The sequence below is a fragment of the Nannobrachium achirus genome (assembly GCF_963921795.1).
Source record: "Nannobrachium achirus genome assembly, chromosome: 8".
NCBI classification, from domain to species: Eukaryota; Metazoa; Chordata; class Actinopteri; order Myctophiformes; family Myctophidae; genus Nannobrachium; species Nannobrachium achirus.
Window position 1 is genome coordinate 50,015,854 of NC_137817.1, and position 17,002 is coordinate 50,032,855.

At 42.5% G+C, this 17,002-nt stretch overlaps 1 protein-coding gene across 1 annotated transcript; it reads left to right on the plus strand.

The window, feature by feature from the left end:
* Positions 1–9,852: 9,852 nt before the first annotated feature.
* Positions 9,853–16,976, plus strand: LOC308290183 (pannexin-1-like; the record flags this gene model as incomplete). Its single annotated transcript, XM_080731958.1, has 6 exons — positions 9,853–9,858; positions 10,987–11,180; positions 12,891–13,169; positions 13,767–13,989; positions 14,860–15,103; positions 16,906–16,976. 6 exons carry the CDS (start codon positions 9,853–9,855, stop codon positions 16,974–16,976), a joined length of 1,017 nt encoding a protein of 338 aa, XP_080588084.1.
* Positions 16,977–17,002: the final 26 nt, after the last annotated feature.

Here is a 17,002-nt window from a genome sequence, read left to right on the forward strand (position 1 = left end):
TGATCATATCATGGTTCTCATCATAGATATAAAAAGCTAGATACCTCATCCGCCGCTGCAGTTCATTGGAGCGACGTGCAACAACTCCAAGCCAGTCAAACTTACTACTGGCAAATCACAGCATTGGGTGGCTCAGCTGTTCTTAGAGGCTGACTGCATACGAAAAGATATATCGCAGCTGCCATCCCAGTGGAAGACACGCAGCCACGCAAAGTGACTACTGGCCAATCACAGCGCACCACTTTTCCGGGACTTCTCAGAATCTAGGGTGCGTTCGAATAAACAAAAGACCAGAGGGCACAGCATTGCACTTGCTGGCTGTCTCCGAACCTGGGTTTACGAAAAGACCCACCCCCACCTGCCTCTTATTGGCCGACAGAAAGTCCCCTTCTGTGACACACTCGGAAGCTTGACTTCCCTAAAATGGCGCACGCGATACAGACGCCCCAGAGTCTGAGGAGGCATCTACCGTACCTTTTTATTAGGGCTGGGATGCGATTAAAAGTTTTAATCTAATTAATTACAGGCTCTGTGATTAATTAATCGCAATTAATCACATTTTAATCGCACATCGATATTTGACCTGAGAAGCATTGTTTTCAAGTAAAACACTTTTTGTTGTACGAGTGAATCAACGAGTGAGGTTTTTTAATCTAAATTTTGCATCCACTGGGCCAAGCAAAGCGCTCTGATCGGCTACTTCTCCCTTTGCGTTTGTTGTCTCTTCTTGGTTGGTGCATCGCTATGATCGGTATGCCCGAAACTGAAGGTTCTGTGGTGCGAAAACTATGTGCGATTAAAATGAGTTAATTTTTTTAATCACGTTAATTTTCTGTAATTAATTAATCGCAATTAATCAGTTAAAGTCCCAGCCTTACTTTTTATGTCTATGCTCATGCCATACCATACCAGTGAGAGAAGGACTGGAACAGTGGATCGTCGCAAAGAAATCATTTCGTGGGACCAGAATCATGGTATCTCTGTCAGTCATAATCAATGGCTCCCTGTTGCTCACATGTGCAGGGTGGATATTTACCCTGTACCACCTGTGGCTCTGATCACACATACATTCAATGTTTATTACATTATAACTGCTCATGTTGTGTGTTTATTTTCATTTTCACTTAACTGCACAACAACATACAATCCCATAGCTTTTTTGTGGTCAAGTAATAAAAGGTATCTAATGCTCACTATCAAAACTAAAGTGGTGAATGGTAAATGGTGCATTGGACCGATGCAAGCACAATGTAAAGTAACAGCAAGTGATACAACCTCCCCTACAACCACACCCTCCCCTGGATGATGATGCGTACATCCAGAGACAAATGAACTCACCTTTCTGAGCCTAATTATTCATAAAACTACAGATTACAGAAAAAGCACTGAAAGTTGAGAGGTCAGGAAATATGAAAAAAGTCTAAGAATAAAGAAAATGTAAATTTGGTGTCATAAGAGTTTGAGAGTCAGTTGTCTCAGACATGTTTAAAGATACAGGCCAACTAAGGAAGACTTGAGTGCAGTTTGGAGATGGAGCAACTTTGGCCAATCTAGTCACTCGTGCCAGACTGTGCAGGGGACATGATATGAGATGTGACATTTCCCTGAGTATGTATTTGTAGTGTTCCAGTAGGAATAGGAAACCATGTTGCTTTCTTTATTACAGTCTTTATGCAGGATATTATCCAGACAGAGTGCTCCCCCAAGCTTTCTGAAAGGAGAATCTTGCCATGCCATACAATTTTACAAAGTCCTTGGTTTGCATCTGTGCTCACACTAAAAACATCTGCTCCAGCTCCACTATGGGGGGAGCCGCTCCAAAAATAAGAAGAATGTGAATTTCATTTTGTGGAATAGTTGTCTGGTTTTAATCATGTGGAAATGTTTTCCAATTATGAATGATCTTATTTTTCTTGTTTAAGAGGGTACATTTCTGTTCAGAGAATCAGAGATGCGTGAATGTATATAGAACATATGTTTACAGGGTTTTATTACTAAAAGCTTTGACATACAAAACTGTCATACAAATAAAGTCTGTGAACTGCAACAAGCTGTTTTCATGCAGTATAATGTGTCCTTATTTTCACTCTTCTGCACTTTACACAGTTGAAAAAAGTAACCAATTTTGGCCACGAGGTGGCAGTATAATGTAATCTACGGGACAGTTTTATCTATCAAAATCAAATGTGTTTCTTTTGTGCACACTGCACAGTCAGTGATCTGTCAGCCTTCAACACCTCAGGGCAGCAGGGCTTAATTCAAGTTATTCAAAAAAAGTACAACAAACCATTGTAATGTTTGCAGATTTGAGTTATGTCTCTGTAACTTAAAGAACTATTTGTTTTACATGTTTTATTCACCCCATGGGTTTGTACATTCTCTTTTTTACCTGATAAGGTGTATAATTAACTTCCTGGTATATTGCTCACTTCTTTATTATTATGTTTAGGCTACTTGCCCATAATAAATAAAGTAGTGCATTTTCTTTTACATAACTGCTTTAATATTATATATTGATCCACTTTATTTCAGACACAAATGAATAGGTCCATATAAAAAGAAACATGTAGGCCTATAAAAACAGACAACCACAACACAGATAGCCAGACTGTTTTCATTGAATTAAAAACAAACATTGCCTCCAATGTTGAGGAAAGAAATGGGGACGAATAGGCTATATTCTTTGACTCCACAAGTCTACACATAACATTCTTCAATACACCATGACATACCCTGAGGAAGGCTGTTGTCATCCTAAAAGAGTGGGTTATCCCACCATTCATTTTGAAATATGAATTACTAATTAGCCACAAAATAATAAAGGCTTTTTAATTTTTAAAGAAGAGTGCCTTGGTTTCCTTTTTTTCCTTTAGCATCTTCAATTCTCTACCAAAGAGCACCTTCATCACATTTTGTTTAATCTTCTGAGCACCCAGTCTTTTTCTTTCACACCATGACATATTGTTCTGTCATTTCTTACTTGCAATACCTTTTTATTGCTTGAACAACAACAACAACAACAACAACAACAACTAGAAAATATTGTTCCTTCGAAACAATTGTGGGCTCGCTTCAAGCCAGAAAACAATGTCTATAAAAGTACAAAATGTCAAGATCGCAGGCAGTGCTCTCTTTGACGTTACTGAAATTAGCTGCATGCATGATTTGAGGCATTTTGTTCCAAAAATGTGTTATGCAAAAGTTGACCCGCTGGTGGCGCTATAACAGGCCAATGTGAGAAGGGAGGCATCTGTTCCTTGACCTAGTGGGAATGTGCTTGCAAGATTTCACGCATATCGCAGGCTGTATTCATGAATTAATTAAAAAATAAAGTGTGCGTGCGTGCGTGCGTGCGTGCGTGCGTGCGTGCGTGCGTGCGTGCGTGAATGAATGAATAAATAATAAAGTGTGCGTGCGTGCACGTGCGTTCGTTCGTTCGCTCGTTCGTTTGCACTTTATTTATTTATTCATTCATTCATTGAATGAATGCGTTCGTGGAACGAATGCTCACTACGGTCGTCTGTATTTTTTAAGCCCTGGGAAACCCACCTTAACACCCTCATTAGCATGATGTATGCGAGCATAATCTATGCAAACCACGCCCACACGCATTTCCAAACCATGCCCCGCCCCCAATTTGCATATGTCGACTAAGCTCCTCCCCTTCATTTACATACGGTCGTCTGCATTTTTTACGCGCTGGGGAACCTACCTTAACACCCTCATTAGCATAATGTATGCGAGCATAATGTATGCGAACCACACCCAAACGCATTTCCAAACCATGCCCGCCCCCAATTTGCATACTTCGACTAAGCTCCTCCCCTTCATTTACATACGGTCGTCTGAATTTTTTACGCGCTGGGAAACCTACCTTAACACCCTCATTAGCATAATGTATGCGAGCATAATGTATGCAAACCACGCCCACACACATTTCCAAACCATGCCCCGCCCCCAATTTGCATATGTCGACTAAGCTCCTCCCCTTCATTTACATACGGTCGTCTGCATTTTTTACGCGCTGGAAAACCCACCTTAACGCCCTCATTAGCATAATGTATGCGAGCATAATGTATGCAAACCACGCCCACACGCATTTCCAAACCATGCCCCACCCCCAATTTGCATACGTCGACTAAGCTCCTCCCCTTCATTTACATACGGTCGTCTGCATTTTTTACGCGCTGGGAAACGCCACTTAACAGCCTCATTAGCATAATTTATGCAAACCACACCCACACACATTTCCAAACCATGCACCGCCCCCAATTTTCATACGTCGACTAAGCTCCTCCCCTTCATTTACATACGGTCGTCTGCATTTTTTACGCGCTGGAAAACCCACCTTAACACCCTCATTAGCATAATGTATGCGAGCATAATGTATGCAAACCACGCCCACACGCATTTCCAAACCATGCCCCGCCCCCAATTTGCATACGTCGACTAAGCTCCTCCCCTTCATTTACATACGGTCGTCTGCATTTTTTACGCGCTGGGAAACGCCACTTAACAGCCTCATTAGCATAATTTATGCGAACAACACCCACACACATTTCCAAACCATGCACCGCCCCCAATTTTCATACGTCGACTAAGCTCCTCCCCTTCATTTACATACGGTCGTCTGCATTTTTTACGCGCTGGAAAACCCACCTTAACGCCCTCATTAGCATAATGTATGCGAGCATAATGTATGCAAACCACGCCCACACGCATTTCCAAACCATGCCCCGCCCCCAATTTGCATATGTCGACTAAGCTCCTCCCCTTCATTTACATACGGTCGTCTGCATTTTTTACGCGCTGGGGAACCTACCTTAACACCCTCATTAGCATAATGTATGCGAGCATAATGTATGCAAACCACGCCCACACGCATTTCCAAACCATGCACCGCCCCCAATTTGCATACTTCGACTAAGCTCCTCCCCTTCATTTACATACGGCCGTCTGCATTTTTTACGCGCTGGGAAACGCCACTTAACAGCCTCATTTACATAATTAATGCAGCCTCATTTACATAATAATATGTAAATGAGACGCGTGCGTCTCATTTGCATAATTAATGCAGACCACGCCCCCCACTTTGAATAATTAGGCTAATTAGCTCCGCCCCCTGCATTCGTGTGTAATTAGCAACAAGACACGTGCGTCAAATGCATGTTGTGCAGTCTCATTAACATAATTAACGCAGACCACTACTTTTCCTTTTTTTTGCTCATTAACATAATTAACGCAGACCACGCCCCTCAATAACATAATTACCGCAGACCACGCCCCCAACCTCATTAACATAATTATTTATTTATTTATTGAAGGAAGGAAGGAAGGAAGGAAGGAAGGAAGGAAGGAAGGAAGGAAGGAAGAAGAAAGAAAGAAAGAAAGAAAGAAAGAAAGAAAGAAAGAAAGAAAGAAAGAAAGAAAGAAAGAATTTGCCTAAATTTACGGGGTTCTTAACAAGGAGGCAATTAATTAATTAATTAATTAATTAATTGAGGCACGCACGCACGCACGCACGCACGCACGCACCACGCCCACACACCCACACGCATTTCCAAACCATGCCCTGCCCCCCCCATTTGCATAAGTCGGCTTAATTTACATAATTAATGCGTGCGACGCCCACAAAACTCATTACGTTAGGCCCCTCGTTAAGTCAGACTCCTCCCTCTTGTTGAAACCACGCCCACTCGTTAATAGCAGATCTACAAGCTCACAACGCGTCTTGATGCGACGCGTTGTGAGCTTGTAGTTGAAACCACGCCCACTCGTTAAGTTCGACTCCACCCCTTGTATTTGCGTGTAATTAGCACGTCAGCGCGGTGACGAGAACGCTTGTCATGCGGCCTCATTTACAGGCAGGAAGGAAGGAAGGAAGGAAGGAAGGAAAGAAAGAAAGAAAGAAAGAAAGAAAGAAAGAAAGACAGAAAGAAAGAAAGAAAGAAAGAAAGAATTTGCCTAAATGTGTGGGGTTCTTAACGAGGAGGCAGTAGTTACGCACACATGCACACACACTTTCTTTTTTTATTTATTTATTCATGTGTTCGTTCATTCATTATTTATTTATTTATTTATTTATTTATTTAAATAAATACTCTGTTGCTAGTATCCACAACTTTCCAACATCCCATAATGCATTGCGCAGAAGTTGGATGGAGCTTCCGTGAGCTTGTATGTGTTATTTAATACCAGTAACACGAGAAGCCAGACAGCGAGTTTGGAGACGGTAGCACGCTGCAAAGCGGAGTTATGGCTCTTTAAAGCCCAGCCGATCGATAGGCAGACGCCTGGGGGGGGGGGGGGGGGGCGGAGTCCAGGGCGGAAATAAATAAATAATTAATTACATAAATAATCAGTCTCGGAAACAGTCGGGAAATAAATAAATAAATAATCAGTCTCGGAAACATAGTCGGGAAGTAAATAAATAAATAGATAAATAAATAATTAAACCAGTAAGACTCCCTAATATATACTGACTGCGTAGCGATTTGCGTGATTTTACAAGTGGGTTTGTCTGCAGACCACAGATTAGGGGGGCGGATTGTGTGAGGGATGCTATTGGATAGTATGAGAATGACTCAATCCGCCCCCTGGAATCTCAATCCACCCCCTATGACGAGCCTGGAGCTCGGAGCTCCAGGGCCCAGGGGCCGGCGCGGCCCCTCGCCGCTCGAGGCCGACCTGGGGGGCACTCTCGGTGGGGCAGGCCGGCGACGGCGCTGCCCCCCCGGCCATGGAGCTCCGGAGGTGGTCGAGTATGCTGGTGCTGGGCGGAAAGTGGCCCAGATGGGTGTCTCTACTCGGGTTTGGGATGCAAAAGGTGGTCCCTGGTTCTCTGGAGGTCCCGGGGACCCCCTGAGCTATTTATAAATAAATAAATAAATAAATAAATAAATAATCAGTCTCGGAAACATAGTCGGGAAGTAAATAAATAAATAGATATTGCCTATCGCATTAGATAAATAACCCACATTTACCCAAAACAGCTGATCCACAAGCCCACATGCAGCCTTGTAGATCGGCTGTTTTTATTGTTTTAGTTTTTAAATTGTTTCCCCCTTTTTTCCCCCTGACTTAGTCTTTTCTAGGATCACCTTTTAGTTGAGCTTGTACCAGTGAACTGTACTGTCAATGACACTGTATACCTATGACAGTCCTATATCTATAATTAGTTCATTCGTGAATGACTTCCCTGTGGAAATAAGCCAAAAACATTACTAGGATCTCCTTTTAGTTGAGCTTGTACCAAATCATGTTTATTACGTATCTATCTATCTATCTTCCTAAGTCACATGCATTCACATTGCACTGAACGAACGCACGCACGCTGCGCAGGTCAGCTCAGCAGCTGGCTTTTTTTTTTTGTAAAGCTCCAGCCAGAGTCAGGCGCCGAGGTGGGGGGACGGCACCAAGCCGGACTTGCGAGCCCAGGCAGCGGCCAAAGGCCGCTGCCCCCCCCAACCCCCTGGAAGTGCGGTAGACTGCATGCCTCTAGAACCTATCAGTAGGTCCCCATCCATAGACGGCGCTGTAGCCAAGGAATTCTCCCCCAGTCACTCACCTGACACACCAGGAAGTGCAGTGCACCAGTCTGTGTGCGCTGCTGCTGCCTCGAGGTAGGAATCACTCATCTATATACAGTATGTGTGTTCACTAACAGGGTTAAACTGCTCCACGTTGTCACAGTAATCATTGCTATAGAGTGTTTGTTCAGTAACAGTGTTAAACGGCTCTATATTGTGACAGGAATCGTTCCCACCGAGTCTTTGTTCACTAACAGTGTTACAGTGTGATATGAAAGAATCCACATGAGGGCAGTGTTTCCATTCTCAACTCACTGAGTTGAACAGAGGGCGGAACCCAATGCAATAACAAGTCCTACTAGAAATACTGTTCCTTCGAAACAGTGTGGGCTCGCTTCCAACCCCAAAAAATAATAGTAAAAGTGTCAAGGTCCCAGGCAATGCTCTCTTTCATTTTACTGAGACCAGTAGCATGTTGGGAACTGAAGTTATGGCTGTTTAAAGCCTGGGAAGAAAGAGGGGGGGACCTGTGTGTGTGTGTGTGTGTGTGTGTGTGTGTGTGTGTGTGTGTGTGTGTGTGTGTGTGTGTGTGTGTGTGTGTGTGTGTGTGTGTGTGTGTGTGTGTGTGTGTGTGTGTGTGTGTGTGTGTGTGTGTGCAGAGCAATTCTGTCGCCCTCTCCCAGTTAAACAGCCAGTAACCATAGCGACCAGGGGAGGAATGTTACCATAGTTACCAGGTGATGCTGTACGATACAACTTTCACTGATCTGCTCCCAACCCGCAAACTAAGTTATCAAAGGATTTTCCATGTAGGAAAGATATGATGATATTTGTCATTGTTTTTGTTGAATAAAGTTATTTTTCTGTCATCTTTTGTCCGTTTTAAAACATATTTTTGTAGTGTTTCTGTAATGTTGTGGTCTTTGATATCATATGAGACAGGCCTCTTGCAACCTGTAAACGTTATCTGTAGGGAAAACAAGTAATTGTAGGGTGGAAACCATGTCCAAACTTTGACTTTGGAAATGGAAGTAAGAACTTGTGTTCCAATGTATTTCTTATGTAGTCACAAGATTTTAAATAATACAGACAATCACAGACAACACCTTTTACTTCCACTTTCAAACATGTTCAGAAAATGGCAGATCTACTACCTCTTATCTAATCCCCAGAAGTTTCTTTTTTCACCTCTGGGCTACTTTTGCATGACCCTTTTGTAATGTATGACAAAGTATAGGGCATTCATTCACAGGAAAAAATCATGAAAAGTTTCAATGTGGAGATAAAAGGTTTTTTGCCCAACAGCAATATAAATGTGCTCTCTATGAATTCTGGATGAGCGCCTCAGTACTTCCAGCTAGCAGTGAGCACTTTGCTGTCCATCTTGCGCAAGGTTGAGTAATTATACTGCAAAGTCACCTGTGAGCTGGGATGACGGGGCTTATTCCTCCTGTATGAAACCCTGCGTCATCCTATAATCTGTTCCAAAACAATCTGCTCATCCACAAGATACTGAGTGACACAGATCTGTGGCCTTCATACAGAATTAAAGAGGTGGTGCCATGATTTCCCCCCCCCCCTCTAAAACATGATTATCAGGTATTATGATTATACTAGGAGGAAGATTTTTTCCAAAAAAGTATACAGAAAGAGTTAAAATTGGGTTTTTATGTGGCCACACCCCCAGTTCATTAAGTATGCATGGATGGCATGGTGGGTGGTGACCCAGCTGATATAGCCACACCCCACAGTGTTGGGTGAATGGCAACTGGGGAGGAGTTGATACTGTGACACCCTTAGTATCTGTGTTTTTTAACTGACACTTTTGGCCACAAGGCAGCCTCCAAGAGAAAACAAACAAATACTAAGAGAATACATAATTTCTCCCAAAAAAAAAAAAAAAAAAACACATCAGGGGGTCTAATGAAGTACTTTCAACCTCCTAGACACATGAAAAACAGAAAAAGTACAAAACTATGGCACCACCTCTTTAATGCAATACAGTAATATAGTCACTGTTCGGGCAGAAACCTCCTTTCTCTATATTCTAACCTTTTGTCTTTTTTTTTGTGAATTAACGCCCTAATCATACTAAAGCGTTGCACAAAAGCATAAAAAGTTTGCGCCGCGCCGCGTTTTGAGCTTTTTGATCTGCCTCGTTTGCTATTTTGGCATTTGAATCCTGAAAGAGAAAGCTCCTTCATACTGTCTTCAAATGCAATGAATAAAGCTTCAATGGGAATAACAACGTTCCGGTCTGTTTAGACCAGGGGTCCCCACACTTTTTTGACTTGAGAGCTACTTTTAGTAGCCTTTAGAAACCATGAAGGTAACTGACAGGTCATTTTTGATGTCAATCAATCATGTCACCTTAATTCAAGTGGTAGTTGCAAAAAATAGGGGTTTTGTGATTTTTGTTTATAAATTTGTTTCTTTATATTTAAATTCTATTTTAGGGGCATCTCATGTGATCTACCTGCACAGCCTTTGTGATCTACTGGTAGATCACAATCTACATTTTGGGCACCCCTGGTTTAGACCTTCATCAGGTTATCTTAGGAATTTAACTCCTGAAAAGTAACAGTTTTTGACAAAATGAAATTTCACAATTCTTACATATTTCAGGCATGTTAATCAGGTAGGGTTTTTTTTTTTTTTTTTTTTTTTTACAATGCTTGATAGTGTGCTGTAGTGAAGGAGGTGGTGTAGACTTTTTCCACACTTGACAAAATAAAATTAGTCTTAAATTAGTAATGTTTATTTCCCGTTGCGGTGTCTGTGAACATCAGCATTGTGACAGGAAATGAAGAGACCACAACCTGTTCCTTGAAACAGAAACTCAGTAACACTGACAAGGTGTAACTTTATAATCTGCCAACAGAATCTCAAGGTGGGACAGAAGTAAATGATCAGAAACAGTAAACCAGGGTTCCCAAATAGGCGGTCCGCGGGCCATTTGCGGCCCGCGGGGGGCTACTGTCTGGCCCCCACCAACCCCAGTAATAATGGTGGTATAAGAGCAGCAACAACACTAGTATATAGTCGTTGTTGGGTGGAAATCTCGTATCTCCAAATGTGTAGTTGTGTACGTTCTTTCGCAAATCATACAAGGCCGTTGCACAAAAGTAGTGAAAACAGCAGATCTACAAGCATACAACGGGCGTTGTGTGCTTGTAGATCGGCTGTTTTCACTAGTTTAAATCATTTTTAAAATGATAAATGCAAAACGAACGTTTTTTGGATATACAAGATTTTCACCCGACAACGACGATATCTGAACTGTCGTGGGAACGCCACCGTCGCCCCCCAGCAATGTTGTGGCCCTCGGCTTGGTACCCTAGACATGATTCGGCCCTTGGGGGAAAACTAATTTTGGGGAACCCTGATCACGTACAGTATTGAATTCCCCCAGTAATCCCAGCCTACCCCTCTTTCCTCGGCCCCACTATCCTGTCAGTTCTTTCCCTACATCCTGCTTCTGGTGGCGGTGATGATGTACGGCCCGGCTCTGTTCTGGAGGTTCTCCACCGCTCCTATCCTGCAGTCTGACCTGGGCTTCATCATGGAACAACTGGACTGCTGCTACAACCGGGCCGTCAACCTGGCCAAACGCATGGCCACCACAAGCCTGTCCACTGCCTCTTTAGACAGGTAAGACCCCTGAATCACACTTTTTGTGTGTTTCGCTTTTCACACTTTCTATATCTATTGGCCCATTTAGGCCTAGGATTATTGACTGCTTTAACTATTGAAAAATAGCAGATATACAAGCTCACAGCGCGGCACCGAGTGCCGCGCTGCGAGCTTGTAGATCTGCTATTTTTTGAAAAATCATGATTTTTTTTGCCAAGTCTTTCAATATATCTACTTAAAAGCGAACATTTGTAACTCAAATATTTACTTCTGGGTGGTCCCTGGGACAACATATTTTGAGATGGGGGGTCCGTGGCCAAATACCTGTAATTTTGGGGGTCCTTGACAAGAAAAGGTTTGAGAACAGCATGATTTAGAGGAAGGATTTAGAAGTCGGGTCAAAGATCGGGTCAAAGATATTCAAAGACTTGCACTCATTTTCACGATTTTTCAAAAATAGCAGATCTACAAGCTCGCACTTAGACAGGTAAGACTAGGGCTGTCACAATTATTACATAATCGTCTAATCGCGATTATCTGACATGATCGCGATTATCTTTCATAATCGTCATAATCGTTTCCATGTTGGAAAAACGTTCATGTCTAAGAAAAATGTCAAAAATAGTGGAAATAGCAGATCTACAAGCTCACAACGCGTCGCATTTTGTGAGCTTGTAGATCGGCTATTTCCACTATCAATGTTCTTTTTTGAGCGGTGGTCACACCGTCTCCTATACGTGGCCGTGTGTGTATGCGTCCGTCCGTCCGGCCGTCCGGCCGTGTATGTAGCCTCAAGCCTGCAGTACCTTTTCTGACCACACATGTTAAGGGAGGGGCGCTGTTGTTCTCACACACACACACACACACACACACACACACACACACACACACACACACACACACACACACACACACACACACAGGGGGGAAGGGTGGGTCAGCATGTGTGGTCAAGTATTATTATTAACAAACTGAATGTTTTAGGGTCAAATAAATTAGAGTGTGTGAAGAAACTACAGCATTGTAAAGCACACTAACCCCGCTGCACCCACTCAGTAGTGCTGTTGCACAGCCTCCACGACCACCGCTCAGTTCACACGGGTGTGATTTTAAGTATAAAGTTGTCAAATATGTCAGTAATTTCTTTCTATATTTAGGTTATGTGTCATATCTACCATGTGCAACTTCAAAGCCTAAAAGCCAAACAGAAACGTGATTGTCAACATCAAAAAGACAATTAAATCGTTAATCGCAATTATTTTAGTGACAATTAATCGTCATGTAAAATATCATAATCGTGACAGCCCTAGGTAAGACCCCTGAATCACACTTTTTGTGTTTCGCTTTTCACACTTTCTATATTCTATTGTTTAAAAGAACATTGTATTTGTAAAGTTAGTCATAACAGAAATATGACAGAGAATGCCAAATTGTGTTTTCTTCAAATACACGGGTGGCAGTGGCTCAGGGGTAGATAAACATTAGAACACAGAGTTCGATCCCGGGCTCCACCAGAGTTAGTGTCGAAGAGTGAGCCCTAGTTGCTCCCGGTGACCAGGTTGGTGCCTTGCATGGTTTCCTCAGCCATCGGTGTATGAATGTGTGTGTGTGTGAATGGGTGAATGTAATGCACAAGCTCTGTAAAGCGCCTTTGATAAAGGCTCTATATAAATGCACCATTTACCATTTACAATTTACTCCATCTCCCTCCTGCCCTCTTGTGGCCAGTGACCCTACTGAGGGTTGCTTCATGTACCCCCTGATGGAGAACTACCTGAAGACCAAGCGTTTTTCGCGGGTGTTGCTGGTTCGATACCTGCTGTGTCGTGGCCTGACCCTGCTGACCCTCCTGTGTGCCTGTGTCTACCTGGGCTACTACCTCCAGTTGGCCTCAGTCACCGATGAGTTTGGATGCACGCTGCGCACCGGACTGCTCGTCAACGACTCCACCGTTCCCGAAAAGGTCCAGTGCAAGCTCATCGCTGTCGGGGTCTTCTCATTGCTCAGGTACTTGAGACCTATTTTATCATTTTTGGAAAATGCGAAGAATTGCTCATTTTAAGGCTAGTTCTTTTAGCGCATTTTTGCAAATGTTTGAACATTTTCGTCTGGGGTCTTCTTGCTCATGTGATATTTCAAGTCACCCTCCCAAAATTAGTTTTAAAGGAGTAGTTCACCCCCAAAATGACTTTTTTTCTATTGATTAGTCACGCCATGGAGAGTAGAGTTCAATAATATTTTTTAGTTTTTTGTCGCATTCCTAAGACAAAAATGTGATGATAACAATACATATACCCCCATTCGTTCCAGATGGGGACCCGTTTCGAAACGGGTCCCCATCCGGAATCAATGGGGGTAAATCTACTCGAATTAAATTTTTGTCTTAGGAATGTGACAAAAACCAAAAAATAACTCTACTCTCCATGGCGTGACTAATCAATAGAAAAAAGGTAATTTTGGGGGTGAACTACTACTTTAATTAAACATGTTGAAAAAATAAATTGAAAAGGAAAAAGATTGAAAGTGTTTAAAAATCAAACAATATGATATATACGGTGATGTTGAAATTATGATCTTTCTCTTTTGTTTGATTCTGATGTTCAGCCTGGTCAACTTGGTGGTGTACCTTACGCTCGTCCCTGTGGTCATCTATGCCAGCTTCCGTCCACTCTTTTGCCATTCTTACGCAAGTTTCCTGAAAATGTACGAATTGCTGCCCACTGTGGACGTTCTGCCCCACCCTGGCGGCCAATGGGACGACCTCGCCATGTACGTGCTCTACCTGCAGGAGAACCTCAGCGAACTCAAGTCCTACAAGTACATGAAGGTGTGTGTCTGTGTATCCACGTGCAAAATCTTCACGCCAAAAACATAGATTTGATTAAATCTTTATTCGAGAACACTCAGATTATAAGCAAACAAATGAATAAAAAATATAAAATTTGAAAAACGTCACCGACTTATAATGACATGCTCAAAAATACGGACACCAGATTAAAAGTGATTAAAAATCAGGACACATGGGCTGTGTAATTACTGCGTGTTTCCTAAACCCACCAGGCTTGAGTTAAGTCCCGCCTCGCGGAAACTTATTGAGAGAGGCGTTTCCGCGAGGAGGGTCTTAGCTCAAGCCTGGTGGGTTTAGGAAACACGCGTAATTACTCAGTGTCGCTTTCAGGGCAGAAATCCAGGCGTTACTGTGTACACAGGCCACAGTGGCTCGTATGACTTTACAGTTCACCACACACGCTTACAACGTTTTACATACCAAATGGGATTTACAGCAGGACCGCCCAATGAATGATGGTTGACTGCCAGTGTGGCTGGTTCAATAGACACATCGTCAGCCACGTTTTAAGTAGATAGTGATGATTTCCCACCCGGGCCACGTTTCTTTTTATGTGTTGTCACAAGTGGCTCTATTTCACAATGATTAAGAGAGAAACACAAAAGCAATACATGAGAAGAAAGGGAGTCTACTGCTTCACCTCAGCAAAACAGGGCAAGCCTGGTGCATCACAGGAGCAGGACAACAGCAGTTGTAGAATAACAAATATTTAATTGTCCAAGCTGCTCTAATGTCAATTCTTTTCTACAAAAAGAATACATGCATATTTTACATCTTGTAGCCACAGTTAAACGTGTGTCCCAGTGTGGAACCCAGTTGTGAACTACTGTTCTGTGTTGTGTACAACAGGTGCTTGAGTTGCTGAAAAGGCAAGGCGAGTGTTCAGGAGAGGAGTTTGACTTCATGGGGCTGCTGCAGAACCTCTGCCAGGTGAAGGTTGACACTGTGGATGGGAAGAAACGGACGCCGTCTAAAGCTAAACCTGCCAACCCCAATGGGAGTCCTACCACTGCCCACACTGGAGCTGCAAAAGATGGCAGCGATGGTGCAAAGCCACCTTCTCTGGCGGATACAAGCTTGATGATGACGAGGGGTGAGTGTGGAGAAGGACAGTAATAACTTAATTATAATAGGAACTTATATTGAATATGTGGTTTACAAAACTCATCATGGATCATTACATGTTCTGCTAAGCACAGGCATGATGCAACATAATTTATATTTCATCATATTCATGTTTGTTGAAGTTTCCCAGAAAATCTGTGCTTTTGTTTTGGAGTGAGTATCTGTTGATGGCACAGTATTTAAGGGGTAAATCGGACTTTGTCTTTGCAACATTGTTTAGATGCTTAAAGCGGCACTATGTAACCTTTTATTTATGAATATTATGTACTTAGACTGTCGTACAACAAAGTATAAATTGAGCTTAAAATTATAAGAATTGTAAAATCTTTGGTCTAAACTTTGCTTAAGACACTGGCCTCTGTCTTGGCTCATTATGGAATCCAATTTACAATGCGTGCTTGTAGATCTGCTATTTTCACAGAACGTCTGCCTATATTTGCAGATTTCTGGCTTATTTACTATAACATGCCCAGAATAGGAACATTAGGGTTAGGGCTGTCACGATATGACATTTTACAAGACGATTAATTGTCACTCAAATAATTGGCGATTAACGATTTAATTGTGTTTTTGTCATTGATAATTACATTTCTGTTTGGCTTTTAGGCTTTGAAGTTGTACATGGTAGATGACACATAACCTAAATATACAAAGAAATTGAAGACATATTTGACAACTTTATACTTAAAGCTATACTGTGTAAGTTGCTCAACTAGTGGTCAGTAGCAGTAGAGCAAACCGCGGTCGCGTCTGCTTTTTTCGGACGTTTTTCGCCGCGGACCGGGCATTCAGACCACCGCGTCCGCCTCGCCTCGCCGAGACCTATCCATAGAGGTCTTTCGTGTCCCTCTACGAGCCTCGGTTGGGGAGTTATATGCTAGACTCCTAGCCCAGTGTAAACACTGCAGTGTACTTCCTGAAGAGCTCAGCAGTGTATGATCTGGGCTTTGATTGGCCGGTAGGGAGACACGTGTACAGAATGATGCATATGACGTAATTTTGCCGGGAAAAACAGCCCCGGTCACGGCCACCAGGGCTCAGTAGAACACATATAAAGAAAAGGCTTTGGGAGCTGAAATTAACAGAGTGGGGGTTCTAAAACTTTAGCGATTTAATAGTGGGGCGGCATAGCTCAGGGGTAGAGAAACTGGTATTAGAGCACAAAGGGTATAAATCCTGAAGGGTTCCCAGTTCGAATCCGGGCTCCCCCTGAGTTAATGTCGAAGGGTCCTTGGGCAAGACTCTGAACCCCTAGTTGCCTCCGGTGAGTAGGTTGGTGCCTTGCATGGCTTCCTCCGCCACCGGTGTATGAATGTGTGTGTGAATGGGTGAATGTAATGCACAATCTATGTAAAGCGCTTTGGATTAAAAGCGCTATATAAATGCACCATTTACCATTTTACCATTTATAGTTAGGACAATTTTAAGATATGTTTTATAAAAAAAGTTACATAGTATAACTTTAAAAAAGAACATTGATAGTGGAAATAGCCGATCTACAAGCTCACAACGCGTCGCGATGCGACGCGTTGTGAGCTTGTAGATCTGCTATTTCCACTATTTTTTACCTTTTTTTAAAATATATGAACATTTTTCAACATGGAAACGATTATGACGATTATGAAAAATAATCACGATTATGTCAAAAAAAAATCACGATTAGACGATAATGTAATAATTGTGACAGCCCTAATTAGGGTTTATATAATATAATATAGTTCAAAACAAAGACTAATTGTGTGTAAAAATCTTTTTTCTTTTCGCCCCCAGAATTATCTCCTCTGTTGCCAGGAAACAGTGACGTTACAGGTGGAGGAGAGGTCCGCCATCGAGTGGTCTGATTGGCTGCAGTAGGAGGAGAGGTCCG